This window comes from Tiliqua scincoides, chromosome 2, assembly GCF_035046505.1.
Source record: "Tiliqua scincoides isolate rTilSci1 chromosome 2, rTilSci1.hap2, whole genome shotgun sequence".
NCBI classification, from domain to species: Eukaryota; Metazoa; Chordata; class Lepidosauria; order Squamata; family Scincidae; genus Tiliqua; species Tiliqua scincoides.
The window spans coordinates 227,303,312-227,331,101 of NC_089822.1; the positions used below are offsets into that span (position 1 = coordinate 227,303,312).

At 43.6% G+C, this 27,790-nt stretch overlaps 1 protein-coding gene across 1 annotated transcript in view; it reads left to right on the forward strand.

Annotated features, from left to right (window-relative positions):
* Nucleotides 1-27,790, forward strand: part of PLXND1 (plexin D1) — a 187,940-nt gene that overhangs the window by 129,427 nt on the left and 30,723 nt on the right. Inside the window, exons 20-25 of the mRNA XM_066612970.1 lie at nt 595-709; nt 4,786-4,893; nt 5,657-5,769; nt 10,874-10,981; nt 12,744-12,874; nt 14,031-14,229. Coding sequence (XP_066469067.1) covers nt 595-709; nt 4,786-4,893; nt 5,657-5,769; nt 10,874-10,981; nt 12,744-12,874; nt 14,031-14,229 — 774 coding nt within the window. The remainder of the gene's footprint in view (nt 1-594; nt 710-4,785; nt 4,894-5,656; nt 5,770-10,873; nt 10,982-12,743; nt 12,875-14,030; nt 14,230-27,790) is intronic.

The following is a 27,790-nucleotide window of genomic DNA, read 5'->3' on the forward strand; positions in this document are numbered from 1 at the left end:
CTGGATCTCTCGGTCTCATGGAAGCAGACTAGATCTACCAGGTCTGGTCAGACCAATCTGCAGGTTAAACCAATTGGAAGAATAAGGGATGGGAAGGAAGTGAGTCTTGGCGCCAGGCATCACTGCTCTGGATTAGTGGGTGGTCGCTGGAAGTCCCCCTCCTCTTTCATGGCAGGCCTCTTGCCATTTAGAATAAACATAAGAAAGAGACAAGAGCAAATTATTGAATGTCTTGCAGTGAGCCTCTTGCCGAGCAGGAATTTGAACTCAGTCTTTTAGGCACAGGTTCAATGGAGATGCTTTCACTTTACACCAGTGTGTGTGAGGCTTATGTTGTCTTATACCCATGCTCCTTTGCACTTATGCACATACAATCTGACAGACGACCAGCAAACTTGGCAATGTTAATCACAATAAGTCCTGCTGTGAAACTACAGTGAATGTTACTCATTTAGTATTGCAAAGCCAGCAACTATATAATTTGTTAAACTCGTTTTTCTGTGCACGGCATCCCTCCCCAGTAACCTGATTTCAGTACTGCTTCTGGCTTCTCATTAAACAACTTTGTGACAGTTCCTTCCTGTTCTTTCTTAGATCCAGGTTGGAAAATTCAATCAAACAATTGCTATGTTGCACCTTGGAGGAAGTGAGACAGCTATCATAGTTTCCATAGTCATCTGCAGTATCTTGTTGCTGGTGTCTGTCGTAGGTAAGGGGCAGTGCCTGACCTTCACTTGACAGCTTCATCTAACCAAGCACTTCCAAAACACAGACATTCGAAAAATTGCTAACACAGCTCTCTTTTCTTTTCTGCTAAAGACAACTCTAAACCCTAGAAATTAATATGTCAAACATTGAGACTGAAAAGTTCCATTCATAATCCACAAATTTATCTGTCTTCATGTTGTCCATCCCTCCTTCTCCTAAGGGGTTAGTTCTACTTCAAGATGGTTCTGTAAGGCCATGTGGGCGGCAGGTGCAACCTAAGGCTGCAGCTGGTTCATCTGCAGACTTTATTGCCAAACACAGAAGGACAAAAAAATGCAATCTCTCCGCCTACTGAAGTGCTTCACTCTCATCCAGTAGCATAGCTAAGGGGGTGCAGGGGGTAGCATTTGCACCAGGCAACAAGCTTTAGGTGCGTAGCAACCTGAGCTTGACACTAGTGACCAAAACTGAAAAAATGGGTATGTACGAATAATACCGTCATGTTATAAATCATTGGAAAGGTAATTTAATGTAGAATACAATGAAACAAACCTCACTGGAATATCTGTATTTTATCAAATGTTATGGCCAGTTAACCAGAAAATTAAAACACAACTGCCTTATAGATCAGAAAGTGGATTTCCTTAACTCAAAACTGACCTATGAGACTGGTTGTTCTGAGAGCCAATGACATGTTGTTATGACACAGCATGGAACCAATAAGGTGTTAATATGCATCAGCTCTAATTTCCATGTATCATAATACAGTAATCCTGCTAACTGAGTAAAGAGGTACTTTTCATATGGTGATCCTCTAATATTAAGTGGGGGGAGAATAACTGTCCCTCTTCACCCCAGCACAGTGTCTCTAACCAATAAGGGGCACACTTTTTATTTACTTAATTAAGTTTGATTTTGATGTGGGGGACGGACGGACTACGAAACCTTCTTTGACCCCAGGTAGCAGATAGATGCCTTAGCTATGCCACTGACTGGGGAGCAGCAGCAGAGCAAGTGGGTGGTGAACTTCTGGGGGGATGAAGCAGGTTTTCCCCCAGTTTTTACTTTTTTAAAAGCCCAGACTTTTTATCACTTCCAGTTGTGACATCACTTACAGGGCATCATTTTCAGCTCAGCACCAGGCTACACGATCATTAGCTACACCACTGCCCTCATCTCTGATGAGCAGTGTCCCATTATTTACATAGATGCTGTGGGGGTACCAGACACCACCCTCTGCCTGATGGTCTCCCACCAGGTCAAGGGTTGAAGGTGCTGTTGAGGCCCCACCCTTGCTCACCTCCAGAGTGCAAGGGCTGCAGTGCAGTGCAGTGCAAGGGCTGCTGGCTGGGTCCCCTGGGTTGCTGATCTTTGACCCCTCCTGGGTCCGACTGTTCCAGGAGCCCAAGGCCATCTCATGGTTTGTCCTAGGTCTGCTTTCCTCTTGACCTTGGTTTTCCAGTCCTAACCAATTTTGCCTGGCTTTACATATCTCCACCATCTCAGTCTACTTCCTTTCCTTATCTTCTTCGCTCACCTCCAGCCACTCTGTCTTCTCCATCTCCCTTTTGGTCTCTCTCACCTCCTGCCTCTCTTGCCTTGCTCAACTTGCTGTTTCCCCTTGTCTCCCTTCCCCTATACTTGTGTCCTTCTCTTTTCTCTACTTTCTTGCTTCTTCCATATTCTTTGCCACTTCCATAAATTTGATATGTCATTGTATGATCATGGTTTCTAACTGTTTTGATTTTATTATAGATCAGGGGTGCTCAAAGTTTTTGGCAGGAAGGCCACATCATCTCTCTGACACTGTTTCGGGGGCTGGAAAAAAAGGCATTAATTTACATATCAAATTTGAATATGTTTACATAAATAAATATATTACAGATGGAAAATGAATGAATGAATTCAAACCAGTTTATTATTTCATTCACCCTAATAAGGGGGGGGAGAGATCTTCAAGCCACTTTATGATCTCCTTCATACACACAAATGGGGGGGGGGATCTTCCACACTTTCACACACATACACCCACCTGCTCGCCTGCCCCCTCGCCCTCCCTCCTTTGCTTGGGCAGTATGTGCCTGGCTGCCTGCCTGGCTGGCTACCCGCTTGGCTGCCTGCCTGCTTGCCCAGCTACCTGCCTGCCTGCCTGCCCACCTAACCACCCTTCCTCACTAGCTAGGGTGGCATGTGCTGCTGCTGCTGCTGCTGCTGCCTGCCTTCCTGGCCGGCCGAGGAATGTGCTGCGGGCTGGGCTCCGCTCCCCTCCCTTGCACGGGATCTTTCTCTCTACTGCACTTTCCTGGCTCAGGTTGCAAGAGGGGAGGCGAGGGGAGCCAAGCCGAGCAGAGCCCAGCCCAGCCCATGGGCAAGGCAGGGAGAGACCTCCCCTCCTGCGCGCAGGATCTCTCTCACGCTCCTGGCTCAGGTTGCAGGAGGGGAGCGGAGCCCAGCCCAGCCCAGCCCAGCCCATGGGCAAAGCAGGGAGAGACCAGCCAGCAAGCGCGCAGCGTCTTTTATAGTGGGAAGTAAGTCGAGACCTGCAAGTCTCACATTACCTTCCCACTATAAAAGGCCCTGCACACGCACTGGGCTTGTCTTTCCTTTGCTGCCACTGAGCTTAGCGGCAGTGAGGGAAAGCAAGGCACGACGCTCATGCGGCAGGCCAGCGCAGGCTGAGGTGAGGGCCAAATGCCCATAGGAGATGGGGGGACCCCCTGGGGGCCAGACGGGGACCCACAGCAGGGTGCAAGTGGCCCACGGGCCGGGGTTTGGTCACCCCTGTTATAGATAATGAATTGGACCATTTCAGCGACGTGGAGAGGGGGGATTTGCTGCATGGGTAACAGCCTATCCTCCATACCTACTTTACCCAGGCTTCGCGCACTGGAGAGGACACTCTGTTCCAGAACCACCATTCAGAGCGTGACACCATAGTCTTCCGAGACTGAAGGATGCCAACAACCTGTATGATCAGCCACATATTAATTTTACAGGATTAATATAAAGTTAATATAACGTATTATCTGGTGAAATGGTAATAAATATCACATAACTTCTTGCTTAAAATGACTTCCTAATTATTATGTTTATTGTTTATAATATATTCTATTCCAGTCCCTCTCCTCAGTTTTTTTATGTTATTGTATGCTGGTAAATCCTGTGCAATTTTATTGTGGAACCATGGCCACATCTTAATAAGCCTGATCGGTTTATCTGATTTTTTTTGCCATGCAAAAAATTCCTATAGTGCCAAAATCTAAAATGGCTTCATCCATAGCATGAAGCAGCACCAAAACAGGCTGTACAGATGCTACAGTGGGGGGGGGGGGAGAGGTTTGGGAGGGGAAAAGGAAAAAAAATATTTTCTGCTTCCTTACCGCTTCCTAACCCCTTGACCCCCATTGGGTCTCAGACCTGTGCCAACCCCTCCTGCCCCGACCCTTCGTTATTCCCATCCCCTGCCTCATTATGCCCACCCTGCTGATTTATCAAGGTTGGTGGGCCTTCTCCCTGCCACCACATGTGGGATCACTGTTTGCAGCACCATAAAGCATGTTCCAGTGGCACCAACACCACATAGGTTTTGGCTGTCAGTTGTGTCTTTTACCATCTAGAAACTTCACAGTGTAATAGCAAAGGAGGTTAACACTCACGACCACATTGTTTACCCATACAGCTCATATTTTTTGTAATATACCTTGGTTTGATGAACTACAAATGCGCACTTCCCATTTAAACACAAATTGGATCAACTCATAGCTGGAATGACATATTGTTTCATAGGCTGTCATGGTGAAATGGGCTTTTATAGTGGGTACAAATGAACCTCCTAACCCTGGAAGCATTGCATGATCCATGATTCAAAAGGGTAACCCTCAGTTCCAGCTCTGTCAATTATTTTTAGTTCTTGTTGGCCTATGTTTATCAAGCAGCCATTCCCACTGCTGAAGGGGTTTGCATGATGTACTCTTTTTCTAAGCAAAATAATGTTAGAGCCAGGACTATTTTAATAGGAAATGTGCCACAGCTTCTTATCTTGGCTCTGGGCCCCCTTTTTCTCTTCTATTTCTCCAGCCTTGTTTGTGTTTTGCACCAAGAGCCGCAGGGCAGAACGCTATTGGCAAAAAACTCTGCTGCAGATGGAAGAGATGGAGTCTCAGATTCGGGAAGAAATCCGAAAAGGTGGGTATCTGTAGTTTGAGAAAATGCTCATGTGCAACAAAATTATGTTTTGGAAACAGACGGACATTTGCAGTCCTAAAATGCCACCCAGAGTAGAGGTAACTACCACAGAGTGTTAAAATGCACAAAAATAGCAGTGTTCAGGGCATGTGACTGAGATCAGCTTTCTTTGGGATTGCAAATGGATATTTACAATTGTACTCTTCCAGCTATTGGCATTCTAAACTGATAAGCAAATTGTGCACTACACAAAACCTGGATTCTAAAACCTGGAATTCTTATATTTATTCATGTTGATGGCTATTTTTCAATATAATTCTACTAAAACCATCAGTTGGTGAGTAGTACAGGGTGGCCACAATATCCCTATGCAGGTTTAAATGACCTCAATCCCAAATCCACACAGTTTCATGCATAGGGATGGCAATCTTATAGCCACTCTGTAGTTGGTCTCATGTTGATGGCTTACCTTTGTTTTCAAAAGTGGCCTTGGGTCTTCGAGAAAACTTCTGTGAGACCTTGATGATGTTCCAGATTTTTCATCAGAAAAGAGCTAAAATAGCATAATAAGCTGTTAAATGGAGAAACCAGATTAAAAGAGGTGTCTTAGAAGTTTTTGGGCCCATGAACTATCATAGAGTTCTTTTGCTACATGTAGACTTGATTTTGAAGATAATAAAGATGCTGTCACGGGGACCTATACAAGAATTTGTGCATGACATGAAAATGTTTCTTTACTCTAATTGTGGTTTCTTTGGATCAGGTTTTGCTGAGCTGCAGACAGACATGACTGACCTGACAAAAGAATTAAATCGCAGCCAGGGAATCCCATTTCTAGAGTACAAGCACTTTGTGACCCGAACTTTCTTTCCCAAAGTAAGACAACATGACAAACTATAAGCTCTTTATAATGTATGATTTTTCTTAATTGTTTTTACTTTGTCCCTAAATGTTCATACTGCAGTACACTGCCCAACAACTATGGAGTTAGATGTTAAGCTTAAGCCTCCAGAAGCCACTACCTGCTATCACCTTGGACTCTTGTAAGCAGAAGCAGACTTTCTGGAGGGCAATTTTTCATTAGGCAGCAGTATTAAAGAGATATGTCCAATCCAAACCAATATTACTCAAGACTCCATCAGGCCATTATTCTGCATCATGCTGTGTTTTAGTTATTAAATAAGATCCTCCCTATTGTGGAGTTTTGATTTATGACTAACATTTTATAGATATTACTTACATCTTCAGTTATGCAAGGTGAAAGATACATCTGAATGTCCTGATCACCCATACTCCCTTTCAGATTCATACATCTGAAAGATACAAAATTTAAAATTACTTGAAGTTGTAAGACACTTTCTTGACAAAAATAAGATGTATTCAATGACTTTTTGATACCTTTGGAGACTTTTCAGGTGTATGAATTTTAACTGAACTGCTCTAGTTCTAGCCTATCAACCTAAATTCAGTCATTAATTTCATGCCAGGTGCAGGTTTTTATTTTAATTCTTGTTGTTGACTGCCCTTCGTGTAATATCGTGCTGGTTTAATTGCAGTACTCCGCCCTGGAAGCAGCTGTGTTTCATTAACAGTGGGAGAGAGGTGCTTTTTTTAATTTGCAAAGTATTCTATTAAAATCCATTTCTGTAGAGCATCTGCCCAGAAAAGATGCTAGCTCCTTCTGGATGAAAAGCAGGGATGTCAGTTATTCACTGACTCTTGTACATAGCACAGACAGATTTCTAGCTCTTTTGATTGTAGAAAAACACTGAAATATCTGAGAAATGTCAGGCAAAGGCCAAAAAAATAAGTTGAAGACTGAACACGGTTTCCATGTCATAGGGTAAGGCTTCAAAGCCTTCAATAACCTATCAGATCTTTTCCTGGTAGCTAATGTTTCCAGTCCCCCACCTCTCCTGGTCTTAGTCTCCCCGTCCTCTTTACCCTTCATTCCTCTTGCTCCTTACACTTTTCTGTTCCAGTCTTTGCCTCAAGAGTCTTGAAAGCCCACATTTTAGAAGCAGATTAAATGACAGCAAATATATGCAGTTCCTCAATCTACACATTTATGCTGGATATAGAATTGTCTTGCAGATTACACACCTCAGTCCAGGCAACACTGTAAATATTAGAAAATGAAACAATTTCTTCTTTTGCCTTGGAAGACACAAATACCTAAACATTCAATAATCACTTACTGTATTGTGGTTTACTTCTCCCTTTTCTGTATAACCCGGAATGTTAATTGAACCAGTTCATAACCTTCCTACTGTGAATGCCTTTTTACTCCCCAAGCATCTGCCTCCCCTCAATTCCTTCTATTTGTTCATTCAGAAGACTGTTGCCAAGAGTTTAAAGCCTCCATAAAATATACAAAATTATTTCTTCATTCAAAGTTGCCTCACGTCATGACGACATCTCTCATTGCAACCGTCCTAACAGTGCCACTCTGTTGGCATAGGATTTGAAGAAGACATGACTTCCGATGGGCGGACTTCCCTCAAATGAGGAGGCTGGTTAGAAGGAGGTTGAAAGGGAGGGTAAAAAGAGTCCAGTCTCTCCAGAGTGCATGGAGGCTGCTTAAAACAACAGTAATAGAGGCCCAGCAGAGGTGTAATAATAATAATAATAATAAAACTTTATTTTTATCCCGCCCTTCTCCCTAACGGGACCCAGGGCGGCTAACAACATATTAAAAAACAATAGAATTTAAAAAACATTAATACAAACAGATAAAAACATTTAAAAACACACTACAGGGCCATAAAAACAGTAGTCAGATTAAAAGAGTAAAAGAGCAGATCACCGAGGAATCAAGCCTGTAAAACTAAAAGATGTATAAAATGTTAAGAAGGCCAGAAATCAGAAGGCTTGTTTAAACAACAGTGTTTTCAGGCCTCGCCGAAAGCTCTCAAGAGAGGGAGCCATTCTCAAGTCAAGGGGAAGGGAGTTCCATAATGTTGGTGCCACTACCGAGAAGGCCCTATTTCTTGCAGCCACCCCCCGGACCTCCTTGGGTGGCGGCACTTGCAAAAAGGCCTTCTCTGATGACCTGAGATGGCGAGCCGGATTGTACGGGAGTAGGTGGTCTCTAAGATATCCTGGCCCAGAGCAGTATAGGGCTTTAAAGGTCAAAACCAGCACCTTGAATTGGGCCCGGAAACGAATGGGCAGCCAATGCAGCCCCTGGAGAAGCGGGCTGACAGAGTCAAACCGCCTGGCTCCAGTGACCACACGGGCCGCCGCATTCTGTACTAATTGTAGTTTCCGAACCGTCTTCAGGGGCAGCCCCACATAGAGCGCGTTACAGTAATCTAACCTCGATGTCACCGTGGCATGGATCACCGTGGCCAGGTCTGCACGATCCAAGTACGGTCGCAGCTGGCGCAGCAGCCGAAGCTGAGCAAAGGCCCCCCTAGCCACAGCCGCCACCTGGGAATCCAGGAGCAGCTGCGAATCCAGGAGGACCCCCAAGCTGCGAACCTGCTCCTTCAGAGGGAGTGCAACCCCATTCAGAGCAAGTCGATAATCCAGCACCTGCATCGAGGATTTCCGAACCAGGAGAGCCTCTGTCTTATCCGGATTTAATTTCAGCTTGTTAGCCCCCATCCAGATCCTCACTGCTTCCAGACAGCGCTCCAGGCCCTCAACCGCCACCTTGGAGTCTGGAGGAAAGGAGAGATAGAGCTGGGTGTCATCAGCATATTGATGACACCTCACTCCAAACCCCCGGATGACCTCTCCCAGCGGTGTATACCGCAAAGAAAGAAGGGTTCCACTAAATCCAGGAGAGTGCCCGCATGGCTAACCAGCCAAGTTAGAGAGGCTGTGAAGGGCAAGGAAGCTTCCTTCTGTAAATGGAAGTCTTGCCCTAATGAAGAGAATAAAAAGGAACATAAACTGTGGCAAAAGAAATGTAAGAAGGTGATAGGGGAGGCCAAGCGAGACTATGAGGAACGCATGGCCAGCAACATTAAGGGGAATAATAAAAGCTTCTTCAAATATGTTAGAAGCAGGAAACCCGCCAGAGAAGCGGTTGGCCCTCTGGATGGTGAGGGAGGGAAAGGGGAGATAAAAGGAGACTTAGAGATGGCAGAGAAATTAAATGAGTTCTTTGCATCTGTCTTCACGGCAGAAGACCTCAGGCAGATACCGCTGCCCAAACGGCCCCTCCTAACCGAGGAGTTAAGTCAGATAGAGGTTAAAAGAGAAGATGTTTCAGACCTCATTGATAAATTAAAGATCAATAAGTCACCGGGCCCTGATGGCATACACCCAAGGGTTATTAAGGAATTGAAGAATGAAGTTGCAGACCTCTTGACTAAGGTATGCAACTTGTCCCTCAAAACGGCCACGGTGCCAGAAGATTGGAGGATAGCAAATGTCACGCCTATTTTTAAAAAGGGAAAGAGGGGGGACCCGGGAAACTATAGGCCGGTCAGCCTAACATCCATACCGGGTAAGATGGTGGAATGCCTCATCAAAGATAGGATCTCAAAACACATAGACGAACAGGCCTTGCTGAGGGAGAGTCAGCATGGCTTCTGTAAGGGTAAGTCTTGCCTCACAAACCTTATAGAATTCTTTGAAAAGGTCAACAGGCATGTGGATGCGGGAGAACCCGTGGACATTATATATCTGGACTTTCAGAAGGCGTTTGACACGGTCCCTCACCAAAGGCTACTGAAAAAACTCCACAGTCAGGGAATTAGAGGACAGGTCCTCTCCTGGATTGAGAACTGGTTGGAGGCCAGGAAGCAGAGAGTGGGTGTCAATGGGCAATTTTCACAATGGAGAGAGGTGAAAAGCGGTGTGCCCCAAGGATCTGTCCTGGGACCGGTGCTTTTCAACCTCTTCATAAATGACCTGGAGACAGGGTTGAGCAGTGAAGTGGCTAAATTTGCAGACGACACCAAACTTTTCCGAGTGGTAAAGACCAGAAGTGATTGTGAGGAGCTCCAGAAGGATCTCTCCAGACTGGCAGAATGGGCAGCAAAATGGCAGATGCGCTTCAATGTCAGTAAGTGTAAAGTCATGCACATTGGGGCAAAAAATCAAAACTTTAGATATAGGCTGATGGGTTCTGAGCTGTCTGTGACAGATCAGGAGAGAGATCTTGGGGTGGTGGTGGACAGGTCAATGAAAGTGTCGACCCAATGTGCAGTGGCAGTGAAGAAGGCCAATTCTATGCTTGGGATCATTAGGAAGGGTATTGAGAACAAAACGGTTAGTATTATAATGTCGTTGTACAAATCGATGGTAAGGCCACACCTGGAGTATTGTGTCCAGTTCTGGTCGCCGCATCTCAAAAAAGACATAGTGGAAATGGAAAAGGTGCAAAAGAGAGCGACTAAGATGATTACGGGGCTGGGGCACCTTCCTTATGAGGAAAGGCTACAGCGTTTGGGCCTCTTCAGCCTAGAAAAGAGACGCTTGAGGGGGGACATGATTGAGACATACAAAATTATGCAGGGGATGGACAGAGTGGATAGGGAGATGCTCTTTACACTCTCACATAATACCAGAACCAGGGGACATCCACTAAAATTGAGTGTTGGGCGGGTTAGGACAGACAAAAGAAAATATTTCTTTACTCAGCGCGTGGTCGGTCTGTGGAACTCCTTGCCACAGGATGTGGTGCTGGCGTCTAGCCTAGACGCCTTTAAAAGGGGATTGGACGAGTTTATGGAGGCAAAATCCATTATGGGGTACAAGCCATGATGTGTATGCGCAACCTCCTGATTTTAGGAATGGGTTAAGTCAGAATGCCAGATGTAGGGGAGAGCACCAGGATGAGGTCTCTTGTTATCTGGTGTGCTCCCTGGGGCATTTGGTGGGCCGCTGTGAGATACAGGAAGCTGGACTAGATGGGCCTATGGCCTGATCCAGTGGGGCTGTTCTTATGTTCTTATGAAGAATTCAGTCATGATTCTTTTTTTTTGCCAAATAACAAAATACTCTCTGGGTTTTTCTTTTTCAGTGTTCCTCTCTCTATGAGGAGCGTTACATTCTGCCTTCCCAACACCTCACTTCCCAAATGGGGTCTCAGATCCAGGAAACTCACCCATTGCTGTTGGGGGAATGGAAAGTGAGTAACTTGATGATAAATTAGTTAAATTATGGCTATTACATACATAATTACTACGTAATTGTTAATAAATAATGATTTTATTGTGGTGCTCAAGGAATGCATGTGAAATGAGATGTGTTGTCTGTATTGATGGAAAGGAAAGAATAGAGCAATCCAGTATAATTTAGCTTCAAAGGAGTTGACACAACTAGTGAAATTTCCTCATGACCTGTAGAAAGTAATGAAAACTGCTGGAAAAAAGAAAGGTGTAAATTTAGTCCTTGGATTACCACTGAAAAGGTCAGTTAGTACTGTTGATTTATTTTATATCCTTTGTCAACAATGTATAAAGCCATTCTCAATTGGGGGGGGGGGATTGGGCCTGAGGTAAAGATCAGACTGCTTGTGATACATTAAGGCTGCAATCCTAACCACACTTTCCTCAGAGTAAGCCCCATTGAACAAAATAGGACCTGAGTAGACCTGGTTAGGATTGTGCCCTAACTTTGGTAGGGCACAATCCTAACCAACTTTCCAGCACCAAGGTAACATTCCCTTACCTTGAGGAGGTCTCAGTGACTGCCGCCCAACTGCAGGATACAGCACATGCCCCAGTGGCACAGCTGTGTCAGTGCAGGAAAGTTAGGATTTGGGCTTAGTTTTTCCTTTATGGTCAAAACTAGACATGGTCAGACTAGACACATAAAATGGTGTGTGGGAGAAACTGCAGTCAGGATTCAAACCGCTGCCAGGAAGAGTAGTAAAATGCCCCTACCTGCCCTGCAGTTTCAGCCTCCTTTGGGTTATTATTATTATTATTGTTCCCTGCTCTTTACTAAAATAGAACAAAAACTGAATGTTTACTAGACTCTGTTAGATTTAGTTTCAGCACTATTAGACTTGGTTTCAAAAGTTGTCTAACTTGGGAGATGATTTATAGTGATAGTTTCACAACCCTTAATTTAGAGTAGCACCCAAAAACAGTTCCATTAATCAGATTCAATGAAGGGGAATGCAATATATTTTTCCTTATTTAGTATTTTAGTGGTGTTTTCATTTGGCTGTTATTTTATTCTCATAGTTTTTAACCTATAACATTTTTTGTTTTATTATATGCCAATTTTAATGTCTTCAGATGGAAATATAAAGAAATTGGAAAAATAAATGCTGAAATATTATTTAATTATTACTAATAACATGGATCAGTCATTGAGGACTTGATCCTATCAGGCCCGGTGTCAGCCGTACATCTGTACTGCCGGCTCTGGGTGTCACAAACATGCCGTAAGGCACATCTATTGGCACCCAATGAAGAGGGGCTGCCAGCGCTGGCAGCCACATGGTGGCGAGATATTTTGGGGTGGGGGCAGAGAAGAGGGCAGAACTGGGGTGGGGGAGGGGAGGATCGGTCCCAGGCGGGGGCAGAGACAGTGGCAGCCTCTGCTGCTGTATTCTCCCTCCCAGGGCAGGCAACCCAACTGGCCTCCTCAACTCCGTGCCTGCTCAAAGGCAGATGCAGAGCTGAGGAGATCCATTGGCACCACGGCAGCGTTGCCTGGGGGAAAGGGGCAAATGCTCCCTTCCCTGGAGAAAGCGCCCAATGCTAGCCCATAGGATCCAGCAGCAGCTATTTCAGCGCCACTGGAGCCTGGGCAACAGATTGGATAGGGCTGTTACTAGCCAGTGTTCAGGGTAATGTACACAGTCATAAAACAGAGCAATGGTCAGTTAAGAAATTTGTGGCATGCTTTTCTCATCCAATTTGCTGGTTTTGCCATAGGTACCTGAAAACTGTAGACCCAATATGGAAGAGGGAATTGCACTGTTCTCCACCTTACTCAACAATAAGCATTTTCTCATTGTCTTTGTCCATGCTCTTGAGCAGCAGAAAGATTTTGCTGTTAGAGATAGGTAAGATGCTACGGAACATTAAAGGTAATTTTTGTCTTCCATCCTACAGATCTGAGTGAGCCATTCTCTGACTATTGGCATCTGAAAGCACTTTTTCCTTGATAAATACGTTGTCTTTAATATAATAATAATAATATACAGTATTTATATACCGCCTTTCTTGGTCTTTATTCAAGACTTTATTCAAGGCGGTTTACATAGGCAGGCTTATTAAATCCACGCAGGGATTTTTACAAATTGAAAGAAGGTTCTTTCTTTTCAAGAACCACTACATTCAAGGTGTTACACTCCGATCTGGTTTAACATTCTGGCCTCCATCCTCCCACGCTCCGAGCAGATGGAACAGCTCAGCTGCAGCTTACCAGCTGCTTCAAGGTCGCACGGTGCCGGTGGCCTCGAACTGGCGACCTTGTGGATGTTAATCTTCAGGCAATGGAGGCTCTACCCTCTAGACCAGACCTCCTGCCCTGTCTTTACTTGATTTTATTTGAGCAATTGTTCTCTCTTGTTTTGAACCAGATATGTGATCAAGAAATGAATGCTTCTAAATGTTGTAAAACAGTCCAGACAGCTTCACATTTCAAATCAAGTGAGCTGAACAGTTTTTTAGAAGTCTGATAGTGGTCAAAGATAATATTAAATGAGTCATTGATTTTTGGTTCTTGTATAAAGAAAATACAGTTTAGGCTTCCCTTATCCCAAGTGCTTGGGACCATGATAAATTGCATGGTTATGCTTTGTGGGTAGTGTACAGACCTGCAGTCTAAAATATCAACTGCTTTCTGTATAGTAAAATGCCACATACCCTGAAACAGAAGCCTTCATGCTATTCTTCATTGCTTTAAAAAATAGAGACTTGTTTCCAACTTGCAGGTGTTAACCTTCTCTATTATCATACAGTGCCAGAATATTTTTTTTCTTGTAAAAAAAATATTTTTTTTCTTGTAACCATTGGCTTCCATTTCAATCAAAGGGTGGCATAATACAATGTGATTATGCACAGCTGTGATACAAATGGTTTGAAACTTCCACATTTTTGAGAGGCTTTGTGAAAACAATCTGGAACATTACCATGGTTTTAATTTCTGTTAATGATGATTGATGAATTCCATCTTGTACTGTCTGTCTCATAATCATTCATTAACTCTGCCTTCAGATGCAACTTGGCCTCCTTGCTTACCATTGCATTGCATGGGAAACTGGAGTACTACACCAGCATCATGAAAGACCTCTTGGTGGATCTCATTGATGCCTCTGCCTCTAAAAACCCCAAACTTATGCTGAGGAGGACAGAGTCTGTGGTTGAGAAGATGCTGACCAACTGGATGTCCATCTGCATGTACAGCTGTCTTAGAGTAAGTAAACAGGAAGTTAATGTCTTTCAAGTTGTAATGGGCATCTTATTGGTAAATATGGGAAAAGCAGAAGATCTAATAGCACAAATGTTTGATTTTTTAGGGAATGGCAGTGTAGATGAGAGGTTGAGATATATCTCATTTTATCCTCATAGCTACATTGTGAGGCAGATGAGGCTGATGGATAATGAATTCCCCCAAGACACTCAAACTTATGACTGAGCAGGGACAGTGGAGTGCTAAAAGTGTGTTGAAAAACTGTTCGCTGGTAGAGGAAAGGGGGCATTCCTTACAGAATGGGAGAGGAGGGGTGGCTGGGACAGCACTAGTCGGCACTGAGCCTCAGCACCACGTGAAGGGCTGGCCGGCGCACCTGCAGCACTGGCCAGTGGTATTTTAGGGGCGGGGGGAGGCAGGGAGTGAGCAGAATGAGGTGGAGGAAGGAACTGGCCTGGGGAGGGGGAGGGATAAGCAGAGCTCTGCTCCGCCAGATTCTATCCTCCATGTCAGGCTGCAGAGCCCGACACAGAGGCTCCCAAGTCTGCATCAGCAAAATAGCCATTGCAGACCTGAGAAACCCCATTGCGGTGCCTGGGGCTTTTCCCGGGGCAAGGGGACTTTTGTCCCCTTCCCCCCAAGGATACTTTCAGCGGTGCCACTGGATGCAGCGGTAGCCATTTTGGTGCCACTGCACCCAGCAGAGCAGCCAGGGATAGGATTGGGCTGCCCGAATGGCATTTCTGAGGTATAGAATTAGGCTGTCCGTCTTTGAAAGGGGTTTCTGAAGACTTTAACTGTCGTTGAAACACTAATCTTTTTTCCATCTAGTAGAGCATGTTCTCTACCATGATGATATAGTACGATGAATTGTTATACATTACACATTAAATGGTCTGTACGTGGTATCCTGTTTTCCAAAGTTCTTGATCTGCAATGGTTAGATTTTCTATGAAAAATCACTCTCATGGAAACTGCTGTGTAATATCTATGTTTGAATTTTGAGTGTTTGACACTCAGACTTTTCAGGATTGTTCAGTTTTCATAATAATGTTTTAACTGGGACTGTTGATGTTGGCCCTGTTTCTTTTCGAAGGGCTTTGTCTGCTCCTGGAAAATTGCTTGACTGCTATTTCTATAGCCTAACTAACATAAGAAACCCAAACTTGAACACAAAGGCTGCACCTGTTTATGCAAATATGGTAATTGGCTATACTCACAAATACTGTCTGCATGGATATGCTGGGGATTTTGAATAGACGAAAGCTGGCCCAGAAAAAGTACTTGGGGTTTTTCAGCTTGTTCTCTAAAGTTACGTTTAAATCTCATTTTAACAAGTTTTAAAATGTAAAAAGTTATTATCATAACTGCTGGTTGTTGCTTAAGTGAACCCAAGACTGACGTTTTTATTCAACGTTCAGTTTCTGGCCTTACTCACTGATCAAACTGAATCATGCTTCACCTTAACTCTTCCTGCTTGTTGCCCGAAAGTCCAGCGCTCAGCACTGCTTCCTACACTTCCACAAGCCACTTTTGCACCCTGACATTTAAACCATTCTTTAATGGAAAAGTTTACAATACTGTTTGCAGTCAACTCTAATTGAACAAAATTAATCAACATGAGTTTAGCTAGTATTTTAGTTATTAAAGGGAAAAGTATTTGTGATATTTGATGATAGATATTCAAAGTCTAAAATGCATCACAAGTTTAAATCAGTCAAATTACTCCTGTGGTTGATGATAACCATTTAACAATTCTGGAACGAAGGAAAATAGACCAAGTTTTTCTATTGTATGTTTTGTTTTTTTTAATAGTACACATTGTTTGTAACTGTGATGCTAAAACCTGCTGATTTTGCCATATACTTGGCCTCCCCGTTAAGAAATCGGACACTTCTTGTGGGATTAGTGAACTCAGCTGGAATCTGATATAACCAAAATCAACTGCCTGATTTCTTGTGAAGATGGACATTATGCAAGGAAACAGTCTTGGAGAAAAATTGAGCTTTATCTTATGGGACTTCTGAGTGGGATGATTTACAAAAGAAATTAACATTGCCTTCAGCTGTCATGTGGTTTACATGTTCCTTTGAGTTCTCTTTTCCTTTTGTGTCCCTTTTATCCCCTAAATTTAAGACGGCACCACTGCTTACCCACACTGAATTACTCTAGGTCCTGCCTTGCACCTATATGACAGCTGGAAAGTCATGTCAAAGGAGGAGTGTGATCCAAGTGGCCAGTGTAGAGGGTACAGGTTTTGTAGCAGGAAAGTGAATCACAGATTGGGATTCTTGAACATTAATCTAAAACATGAAGCTAGCTTGTAAATAATTTGTTTCCTCCCATCTTAAACCTGGCATAGTTCCAGCTGAGGGAAAGATAAAAGACAGATGTTATAAACATAAATTGATTCTCCATGTGGTCTGTTATAATGCTTTAATTCTGTGGTATTTTATGGAGCAGCCAAGAACTGGCTGAATCTGGGGAAAACCTGCCAGTAAACCAGACAATTTGAGAGAAAGCTGATTTTGACAAGGGTGAAAGATACCACCTCTCTTTCTGTTATTTGTTCTTTTGAAAAATAGCTTTTGTCTACTTGGCTATAGAATAAGAGGATAGGGGGAAAGTGTCATGCTGCTGGTGGTGTGTTTTGGTTTTATATATACTATACTGTACATTATATACACATTTGTGTGAACCACATAGTACTTTTCATTAGCATTGGTATTCCATTTGGAAACAAGAAAGAAATCACAAATAACATATACTGTAGAAATTTCAGAATATGTACTGATTTGTCTTAATGAAATGACATGTCTCATGGCACACAACAGAACAACTATCGCTAATTTGCAGCAAATTGGGAGAGAGTGATCTCACCGAGTATGACCTTGAAACAAACAGTGAGGTCTCATGCAGAAGTCTTTCTAATCCTGCTAGTCGAGATCCTCTAACTAGAGATAACAAGTTATTGTCTCATACCCCCGCCATTTGTCTCAGAAAACTATGTCTTGAGTAGAACATTACAAATCTGACATAGTTTCAGTCTCAGTATTAGCTCCCAGACCATCTACAGTATTTTGTTTTCTCTCCTTGAAGGAGGTCCCCTAATGCTCAAGCCCTTAGAGAGCATTTCTTTTCATTGGGCTAGTGCAAAATGAGACACAGGAGGAGGATTGTCTGACCTCTTGGTTGGCTTTAGACACAGTTGAAAGCAGTAAAACTTCCTGCAGCTTTGGAACACTTCTGAATCCCAGTGCAACTGCAGGCATAATCTTTAGGAAAGGCAAGTGGTTGGTGCCTGCAGTTGCAATGAATTTTGGAGGTGCTCTGAAGAAATGAGACTTATCCATTCATCAAGTGGGGGCGGCAGAAATCTATTCATTGGATCCATTCACTCTTCATTCATCAGATTTTATCTGGGTAAAACGGTGTTGAGAGCAGACATTGCATTTTCCCTAAGGTGCCCTCAACAATTGTTCATGTTATGCAAAACTTAACATTGCCTGTTTTCTTTCAATAGCTCTGCACACATTGAATGTTAAGTGAGTCCTTTCCTTATACATTTATAGAACTTCATCATTCCAGATAGACAACAAGCTGTTAATCTGCTACAAGGGTCTATACGAGCAAAAATGTTTCTACCCAGCTCACTGGGTGACTTAAGAGCTTAATCCTAGGCATGTCTGCTCAGGTTTTATCCTCCACAGCAAGCCTGAAAAGTGTTCTGCTCTGAGAACATGGGGGGAACATAGTCTACACATTCAACTTTTATCAAACATTATGCCCTGCATGTGAGATCAAGAGCTGATGCCTTGTTTTGCAGAACACACTCAAACATCTCCTGATGGACCTGCACCCATTTCCAAGTAAAGGGAAAGCTAGCTAATCCCCACTACATGTGACTGCACAGAGACTGTGAAGGAGAGGCAGGTTGCTTATCTGTTACTGTTTGAGTGGCCATCAGAGCAGATAGCCAGCCTACCAGATTATCCCATCTGCTGTTCTGGCTCCAGTTGTTGGATCCCAAGGGGCAGTCCTCAAAAGGATTATATTAAAATAACATAAGAACAGCCCTGCTGGATCAGGCCATAGGCCCATCTAGTTCAGCTTCCTGAATCTCACAGTGGCCCACCAAATGCCCCAGGGAGCACACCAGATAACTGCATCCTGGTGCCCTCCCCTGCGTCTGACTTGGATTGGGCCTTCCTTCTGTCCTCAAAGCATGTTATATGCACACAGTTTACTCCGCTTGAGGCAGGACGCTCAATATTCTCTGGAAGCTTCTATGGTCAGCTCTGTGCATGTGCAGAACTCCACTATGTGTCTGACAGGTGACCATTCAAACAACTACAGTTATAGGTAGGCAACCTGTCCTTCCCAACCTCAGACCAAGAGTTTCCTAGTTCAAAACCACATGCAACATACCAGACAATGCAACAAGATAAGATAGTCTCCTTAAGAGTTTAACAAGCTCACTAACAAGTAAACTTGTTAGCCGGGCTGGTCCCTATGGAAAAAGCCAGTTGTTTAGTTTACATACCAAAATGCTCTAAAGAAGAGAGAATGTTAATGAAAGGCTACGTGTATTTTCAGAAATCATACTTATCCTACACAAGAAAGACTACATAGCATTCTCATTGTGCTGTTCAATGATGCACTTACTTTTAGTTACTTTTGAGGAGTTTTCATTAAATCTGGTGATAATTACCACTGAGAATATTTCTGCTCACACACAAATTTCCTGTTGATCCTTAGAACCCACTCAACAATATCCTTTTGCGGGATCCCTGAAAAGCAACAGCAAGCAACTGAACAGTTTAAACGAATTGTCCACTTCTCCTTGCACCCTCGAAAGTGAAAATGAGAACAATTTTTTAAGTTCTTCAGATGTACATACCTCCACTGGTTGTCATAAGCTAGAAAGAAATGTTGCCATGATCTACAAGCACAGATGCACGATACATTTTCAAAACAATGTTGTACCAATATAGTTTTATTATGGTTACCATTGTAATCAAATCATTACAAGATATGAGAGAACTTTTTACTGAAAGAATCTATAGATGTCTCCTTGCTGTAGATATCAAAAGATTTGAAGGCACATGAATGTTGAGGCAGTGATCAAATCAACAGATGGACAATAGAGCTGATTTTTAGCCCCAAAGTCTTGGTAAAGTGAAGTTAGTTCACTGAAGTAAAATACATTGAAAAGGCATCACCTATAAATATGTCCCACAATCTGCAATTTAAATTATGTGTGATAGTCAACCACCTCCATTATGTACATCATTTCAGTAAAACAAACCTGCTCATGCAGGCAGCTTTTGGTAAAGAAATTTAGCAGCTCTCCTGTAGCACTGGGCCTTGAGATGTATGTGACGACGGGTCTGTTTTTAGTTCTTGAATTATCCCCATTAATCATAACATCTATTTGAAACAGCTGCTGCTAAAGGTCCTTAACAATTGTGCAGTGGAAAAATTCCAGCTGCTTGTATTTTCCCTCATAAGTTAGCATTACATGATTTTAAACATTTGTTTTCTATTAATGCTATGCCAAACAGTCCATTCACTGGTGCTGCAGAAATGGACGGCTAAAGAACGAACTGTCCAAAATTGGAAGCATTCAAAATGGGCAGCCACAGTTAAACCTTGGCCTGAGCAAAAGGCAACTCCAGTGGCGAACCTGACTAAATGGTTCCATTTACAAAGCTAGTCCTATTGTAAAACTGGTAGGGTAAGATTGATGGGTGCTTTCACTTACACCCTCTGCTGCCCAGCTCAGGGAGAAGGACTTGTGATAAGAGAGTTTACACAGATCTACGAAATGGCATCAGGCTATTTGCAGTGCACTATGACTGACCCAGACAAACTAGACTGGATTAGACTAGCTGGATCAGACTCGGGTCAGCCACTTCCTGCTTATTCATGGGTCACTCTGTAGCATGTCAGTATGACTCAGACCTTCTTCACTCATACACCAAAAGTATGGGAACCACTTCAGAGTTGTGTACTTCTACCCTACAGAGCAGATTGTATACATCTTTTCCCACAGAATCAGCACATGCCCCAATCTGTCTGTATTGTCATTCTCTCCCCATGGTCTTCCCATGTCTGAAGATGTGAAGTGCACCTCAGGCTGCATAGGGCGAGTGTTGGAGAATTCTCTAACACAGAGTTTCAGTGCTATCTTAAGCAAGTTAATTTGTGCAGATAAATAGGTACATATTTGCACCCCAGTGCAGTGTCTCTTCTAATGTCTGTTGCTTCTGCATGTTTTTAGCTTGTGTACCCTTTAGATTGTGCATGGTATTTCACATGCATGTTTTTAGATTGTGAGGCTTTTCAGAATGGGACCTTTTATTTATTTATATTTTTGCTATGTTAACCACTTCATAAGGCATTCATTTTCTGTTGAAAAGCTGTATATAAATATTTTTTATAAAATTGTCAGCCCAGTACTCAGTCAACATGATATTGTTGCTAAGAAAATACTATACTTTCTACACCTAGCCCAGATCATTGCAGTTTGGACTGCTGCATGGAATGTGGTCATGTGAGTGTAATGGGCACCTGTTGAGTATTGCCTGTGACATGATGATATTGCAGAACTATGTGTGCCCTGTGTCCATGTTATCTCATAATCCAAGCTCAGCTTCATGCTAGACTTGCATAGGAGATGAAAGTGGGAAAAGGGTTGTGTTCCTTTTTTATGCTAGTGCAGAGGGAAGCTTTCTACCAACCTTCTTCCCTCCAGTTCAGTCTTAGTGATTTTAAGCATGACACCTGGAAAAACTGGAGTTCTGAGTAAATTAACACAGAGTACAAAGCCTTCTATGTGTGGCATTAGGCCTTGGATATTATATTAAAACAGGGACTTTTGTACAGATTTCCACAGAACATGCAGAGGTAGACCAGCAGGGATCATAGATAGATATAGAGCTCAAATATGAATCCAATGTTGTGTACTTGAGACCTTTGAGTTTGCTATGTATGTATGACCATTGCTAGCCTTTGTATAGTAAGCACTGGATATTTTGTAGGTGTTGACAAGCTCTTACATGGTCAATATTTATTTCCTTTAGTTCAAGATGTGCAAGAGACATGCTTCTAAACACATCTACTCGATGCCAGGTGCCTGCTTGGAAAGCAAAGGGCCAGACCAGTAATGCAACTATTTATATCGAACTGAGGGCAAGAGGCCACAGTTCCACAGGCTGGGAAGCCATCACTTTTCATTGTACCATGAGATCACCCCCCCCCCTTAATTAATCTCTGGGTTTCAGTGTTCCAAATTTGAATGGAGACCTGTTTGCACCTTTAATGTAGGTGGGATTTTTACACCTCCAAAATATAGATGAGGCTTTCCAGCTCCAAGTGTTGCTGGAACAGCACATTTGGTGTCTTGTGACCATAGCCACTTCCCTGCACTTTTGAGGTGGAGAAAAACAGCCTTTGTAAATCAAAAGAAAGGTTTCACACTTCCAGCATGCCTCACATAACCCCCCCCCCCAATGGAGCACCAATTTAGGAACAAGCCAACAATTTTCCAACAAGTCACCGTACCTTCAACTGAGTGAGAAAACAAGGGGAAAACCCAGCAGGGGTTGTCTGCCAGTAAAAGAAGGCCAACCCATAGGATTCTATGGGGCAAAAATCTATTAAAACTCTTAGCACCTTCGCTGTGTTTTTTGTTTCCCCATCTGCTGCCTGCTATCCTACCTTCATGTTGGTCTGTGGAGTAATAACCTGTTGGTACTGTGTCAGGCCTCCAACTGAGAACTACCATGCCAACCAGCAAACAGGACAGTAACATCCTGCAATCCCCTTTCCATTTCAGCCATCTCACTCTATCTCCCTGAGTGCTCTATCCTAAGCAACCTTAGCACCGAGGTAAAGGAACAAATGTTTCCTTACCTTAAGGAGGCTTTCATTACTCTCCCTTCCCCCCCCCCCACAAAATGCAGTGCATGTCTCATTGGCATGACCGCACCAGTACTGGCATGTGGATAAGATTGGGCCCTGAGTGCTACCAAAGTTGCTAAGCCAGCGTCAGCTGTCAGGCCTGCTCCCTTCCAGGCCATTGCCTTGTTGCATGTTTGATTCATACCCCACTTTCTGTCTTTGAGACCTTTTGTTGCCTGGGGAGACTCCCTTGGCTGGCCCTTTGCCACCACAACCCGTACAACTCCTGCAACTTAACATTCTCATGCCTCATAGAATAAGGATTGGTAACCCTGGTGTGCAGTGCAGTCTTACCAAAGACCTACCAAATCCCCATTACTTTTCCTTGTTTCTGTCTTGTGTGAAATAAAATTGACTGCACACTTAGTGATTGTCCAGGCCTCTTCCTTCTGTGAGTGCTGTATGTTTGTGAGTGCATGAAACTTTTTCTGGTTTTTGTCAGAGGCCTTGGATCAACCTCAAGTTTCCTTTCCAACATTCCCCTTAACCAAACCTTCATATCTTCCAAAATAGGGATTTTACTGTGGTCTCCTTCGGAGGCTTGGAGCATCGGTCAGAAGGACTTGTTCATTGGGAGAGACTAGCTCCTCCACCACAAGTGAGTGAGGTGCATTCATAGCCTGTTTCTAGGCTTACCCCTTGCTTGTGGCCCTCAGTTCAGGCCACAGAAGGCAATTTCAAGCCACAAATTTTTACAGGGGCCTGACATACCTAAACCTTTCTCTCCCAGTAACTTCCCCCATTTTCTTTCTCCCCTCTTTCTTTTTTGCACCCCAAACCTTCCCTTACTTCCCTGGGAAGCCCACTTAATCTCCCTACATCTGTTCTCCCTCCCTCGCATATTCCCCCTCTTTGCTCTACCCTTTCTTCTAAGAAGTTCTTCTATCATCCGTTCTTTTCCTCCGGCTTTCACCCAGGGCTCCATTGTTGTATGAAGGTTAGCTGTATATTTCCCCCTGTATAGATTAAGTGAGTGTGAGCTAATTCAGTTAGGCCCAGTTTAAACTCCTTTTGTATTTTTCAAGCACTTTAGTAAACTTTTGTGCAGCTTAACCCTTGTCTCCATTTATCTTTCACTGCTGAATTATATGGTTGCACTATTGGGTCCCTGAACATGATTGTTTTTCTCCTATGCACACATACAGAATTGTGTGTGTTTTTAAAAGCACTGCTGGTAACAAAGCAGTGGGACACTTGAAACTGTGAGTGTTGTGAAAGTGGATGGGCAGGCACAGTGCTTAACAATTAACACCCACATCCAAAATAACAAATGAGGATTCAGGTGGGTAGATTAGGGCAAAGGGTGGCACAGAGGTCAAAAGACAAAGCGACAATAAAGCAAAAGGCTGATGTGGCATGCTGGATACTTTCCCTCCTAGTCCAGAATCTTGATCTTTACACCACTGCTAGCTAGACAGACAGGCAACCCCTGTCAGTTCACCTAATGTAGGCGAGACCAGGGCAAGTAGACAGGCCTTAACCAGATTTTGTCTGTGGGATTGAATACAGGAAACCTTTTAATATGTCCTATTTAGCTTTCACAATTTTGACCTATCTTGGTCAACTTCTCAGTATAGCACTTTAGGGCCCAGTGCTATGCAGTGCGCACCAGCTCACCGATGGCATGCACTGTTTGCGGCCCTCAGCACTGGTGGAGTGCTAGCTAGCGCCAGTTGAGCACCGGTGCTCTGCTGCTGGTGGTTGCATGGACCACTGGGCAGTGGAGAGGGGGAGTGGGAGGAGGCAGAGAGAAGGCATTCCAGGGCGTGGGGAGGTAGAGGGAAGGTGGGGAGAGGGCAGGGAGGAGGCTTGCCAGGGGAGGGAGTGGGGCAGGTGGGAGGCAGGACCAGTGGATCTTTGCTCCACTGGATCCTGAGGCTCCATGTTGGGCTGCCAGCCAGACACGGAGGTTCTTAATTCTACGCCAAAACTTGGGTCGCCCTAGAAATGAGTAGCCCCATTGTGAGGCTACTCACAATGTAGCCTGTACTTTTGAAAAAGGTCCCTTCTCCCGAGAAGCCGCCAGTGCTGCCGGCTGAGCATGCAGGATGCAACGGCAACCATTTTTGGTGCCACTGCAGCCCCACGAACCGGGCAGCTCAGGATTGGGCTTCCCATTTTCACAGAAGTACATAGGGTCTTTCGTGGGAATACATACAGTCCAGAAGAATCTTGAATTTTATACACTTCCAAGAAGTAATGGATGATGTGGGGCTCTGAGACAGTCTGAATTTTGCCACCTTTCTGTACTACAGTTTCACCCATAATTATGCCACCTGTGCCTTAACCAGTGAAAAAAGTGATCGGGGTGCTAAAAGACAATTAGAAGTTATAACCCTGAGTGAAAATGTAACTTTATTGGTTATATTCACTTATAGGAAAGCACAGCTTCTATAGGGTACCATTACAAAATACATAAATCAACTGGGAATGATTTTTGTATAAGGTTCTTACAAGTTTATTTCAATTATTTTGTTTCTGATCATTTTGCTTTAATGTATTTCAAATAGGGTGTGTTTATTTTGGGTTGCTATCTGTCTTGTTTACATTTTCTCTGAACCTGGGGAAGTTTAAGATTTGAATATTGCAATTTTGGTTTTCATTGTACTTTTGTAAAATACAACTCCTATAGTATTCAAGAGTCTCCTGTACTGAGAGATCACCTAAGCATGAGGTATTCAATCTGTGCATCCCACCTCCCTAGTGAGGCATGGCTAGCCACCGGGGTGTCACTAGGAATCTCGGGGAGAGAGGCTGCTCTGCTCTGATCAGCTGCACATGCTGCCTGCTGACTTGCTGCTTTTCTGCAGCTGTGAACGAAGTGGATGGGGCAGCGTGAGGCTGGGAGGGCATGTGAAACATGGTGGGGGGAGGTGGGAGAGAAGGCTGGCTGGGCAGGCAGGCAGAGGTGCCGCATCTCATCATGGAGCTCTCTCTGTGTGCAACCTTGCCCCTACATTTCCCAGTGTGCCCCTCACCTTGGGCATCCTGGGATTGGTCAAAGCTGCTTGGGAAGGAAGGAACCAGCCTGCTCCTAGTGGAGGGGTGTCCAAATGCCCCAGCCTGCATCCCTCCATCTTGCCTGGGGGGAACAGGGGTGGCATCTGCATGTTGGGTGTGTGTATGTGAGCAGCCCCATCTACTTAGGGGTGAGTTGTAATCTTACTGGGTGTGATTGCAATCCTTTCCACACTTTCCTGGGAGTAAGCCCCATTGACTCAAATGGGGCTTACTTCTGAGTAGACCTACATAGGTGTGGGATCTGTGTCAGCTTAACCAAGGATTCTCACCTTTCTCTTTTTCCTCCCCCTTCAAAAAAGAAAAAAAGCCACTCTTGATCGCTTTGTCTCCAAAAATTGATTAAAAATAAAAAAAATCCCCATTCTTTTTCAGCCATCCCTTTTTCCTCCTGCCTCCTTTTTTTTTTGGGGGGGGGGGGGAGGTAGTCTGTTGGCTGCTATTGTAAGACAAAAGGTGCAATCCTAGCTAGGTCTATTCAGAAGTAAGTCCTATTGTGTTCAATGGGACTTACTCCCAGGAAAGTGGGCTTAGGATTCCAGCCAAACAGTCTCTAGGTCTCAGTTTGCATCAGTTTGCAATTAGCATATACACACAAAATGAAAATTCATCACTTCCCCCCTCTCTTTCCAAAACCCTCCAGGTGTGCTGCTAACAAACTCAGGGCACAATCCTAACCAGGTCTACTCAGAAGTAAGACCTATTTTGTTCAGTGGGGTTTACTCTCAGGTAAGTGTGGTTAGGATTGCAGCCTCAGAGTGCTGGCAGCCTTGTTTGTAGTGTATAATTATAACACCTTCATCCCCATTTTGGGGGTAACTGAGGTGAGGTGTTGTAATGGGGAGCCGTGGCCAATGGCTACAAGGATCAAGGAAGGCGCGACCTGGAAAAGTTCAAGAACCACTGACATAAGCCTTTGACTTTCCAGCTCTTGGGAATCAGATAGGGTGCATGGTCCAGTGAGCTTTGTTTCTGCTTGGTTGGTAGAGGAAGAAGGGCAAACAACAGAAAACAAGAGGGCCAGCATAGTTACATGTCCAAATGATTCAGCAACCCCTTCAAGATGGTGATGCATTATAGGAAGTTAGAGAAAGTCCAAATGGATGAGGGGAAAAATAGGCATAACAAAGTGGAAAATCAGGGATTTTTACCACAAGTGCCCTAAGGCATTTTGGAACAGTCTGTTCTATGTACCCAAGAGGTTCTACCTAACTTTTCATCCTCATTAGAAGGACAGCATATAAATTTACTCTGAGCTTAACAACTTTTTTCCAAGCTACTTTTTAAATCCGTCCATACTGAAACAGAGTTACACACCCTATATGAAGTAGTTCAAAAGATGCCAATCTTAACTTTGGTTTTCGTTAATATAAAGTTATTTTGGTGCCCAGGGTTCCTTTTAAGAGCTTATAGCATTTCAGTCACAAATCACAAAACGTCTCAAAAAACAAATACAATAGAGAAGAAAATGTGCTCTGTTGATATATTTTTACACAAATTCTATTTTTTTCCTGAGTAAGCAGTTAACCTACCTCCCCCTCAACAAAAAGCCTGGTCCAAGGGTGGTTTTGACTTGTTTCCAAACCAGTTTCCCAACCCAAGTTAGCCATTTCATGTGTAGGCCCCTAGCTATCCACTTCCTTTCCCATCTTTGAAATAGTCTTTGTGTTTCTGCAGATTTTCACAAGAACCCACAGTTTTCTGGAATTCAGAGCCAAAAACAAAACAAAGAAATATGTCACAGATTGAGGCTTATCCTTTATTTCTTGTGTAATAACTCTGTAAGATCTGCCACATTGGCATGAGCTGGTGAAATGCTCATTTTAAACTACTGGTTGTTGTGGCATGCTCAGACACGGGGAAAAAAGTCATATGCTGTGCTCCACCAAATGCAATATACTGTATGTCATGCACAAACAGTAAATACCTATTCCGTCAATGAGGCCTTTTCACAGAAGACTTTTACTGACTTGGGAAGCAACTTTATGATTCAACTGTAATTTGGCTGAGAGTGTTGGGCGTTGGGTGAAAAGACTGAAGAAAGTGGTCCCAAATTGTGTGACAGAGATTCAGCCAGCTTAACTTAATTTCATTAAGTTCAACTTAATTAAGCAGTGCGTAGCTTAGCAGTGCGTAGCTTAATTAAGCAGTGCGTATTTTCACAACAGTATTAGCAATCTAGTAAAATATGGGCTGGATGATAGATGAATTCACAATTGGTTGGACAGCTGTTCACAATTCTCCTTCAATGATGAAGCACCAGTTTTGAGGATATACTCCAGAACTCTGTCTTCTGTCCAGTTCTCTTTATCGGTGATTTAGATGGAGGGATGAAAGGAATCCTTTTCTAATTTGGAGGGATAAAGGGAATTTAGATATAGAGATAAAAGGAATCCTTATCAAATTTGCAGATACACTGAACTGGAAGGAACAGGGTTTTGAGTAGATACTCCAGAGCTCAGTCCAGTTCTCTTTATCAGTGATTTAGATAGAAGGATAAATGGAATCCTTATCAGATTTGCAGATATGCTAAACTGGAAGGAATAGCTAACTCCGCAGAAAACAGCAGAAGCATGCAGGA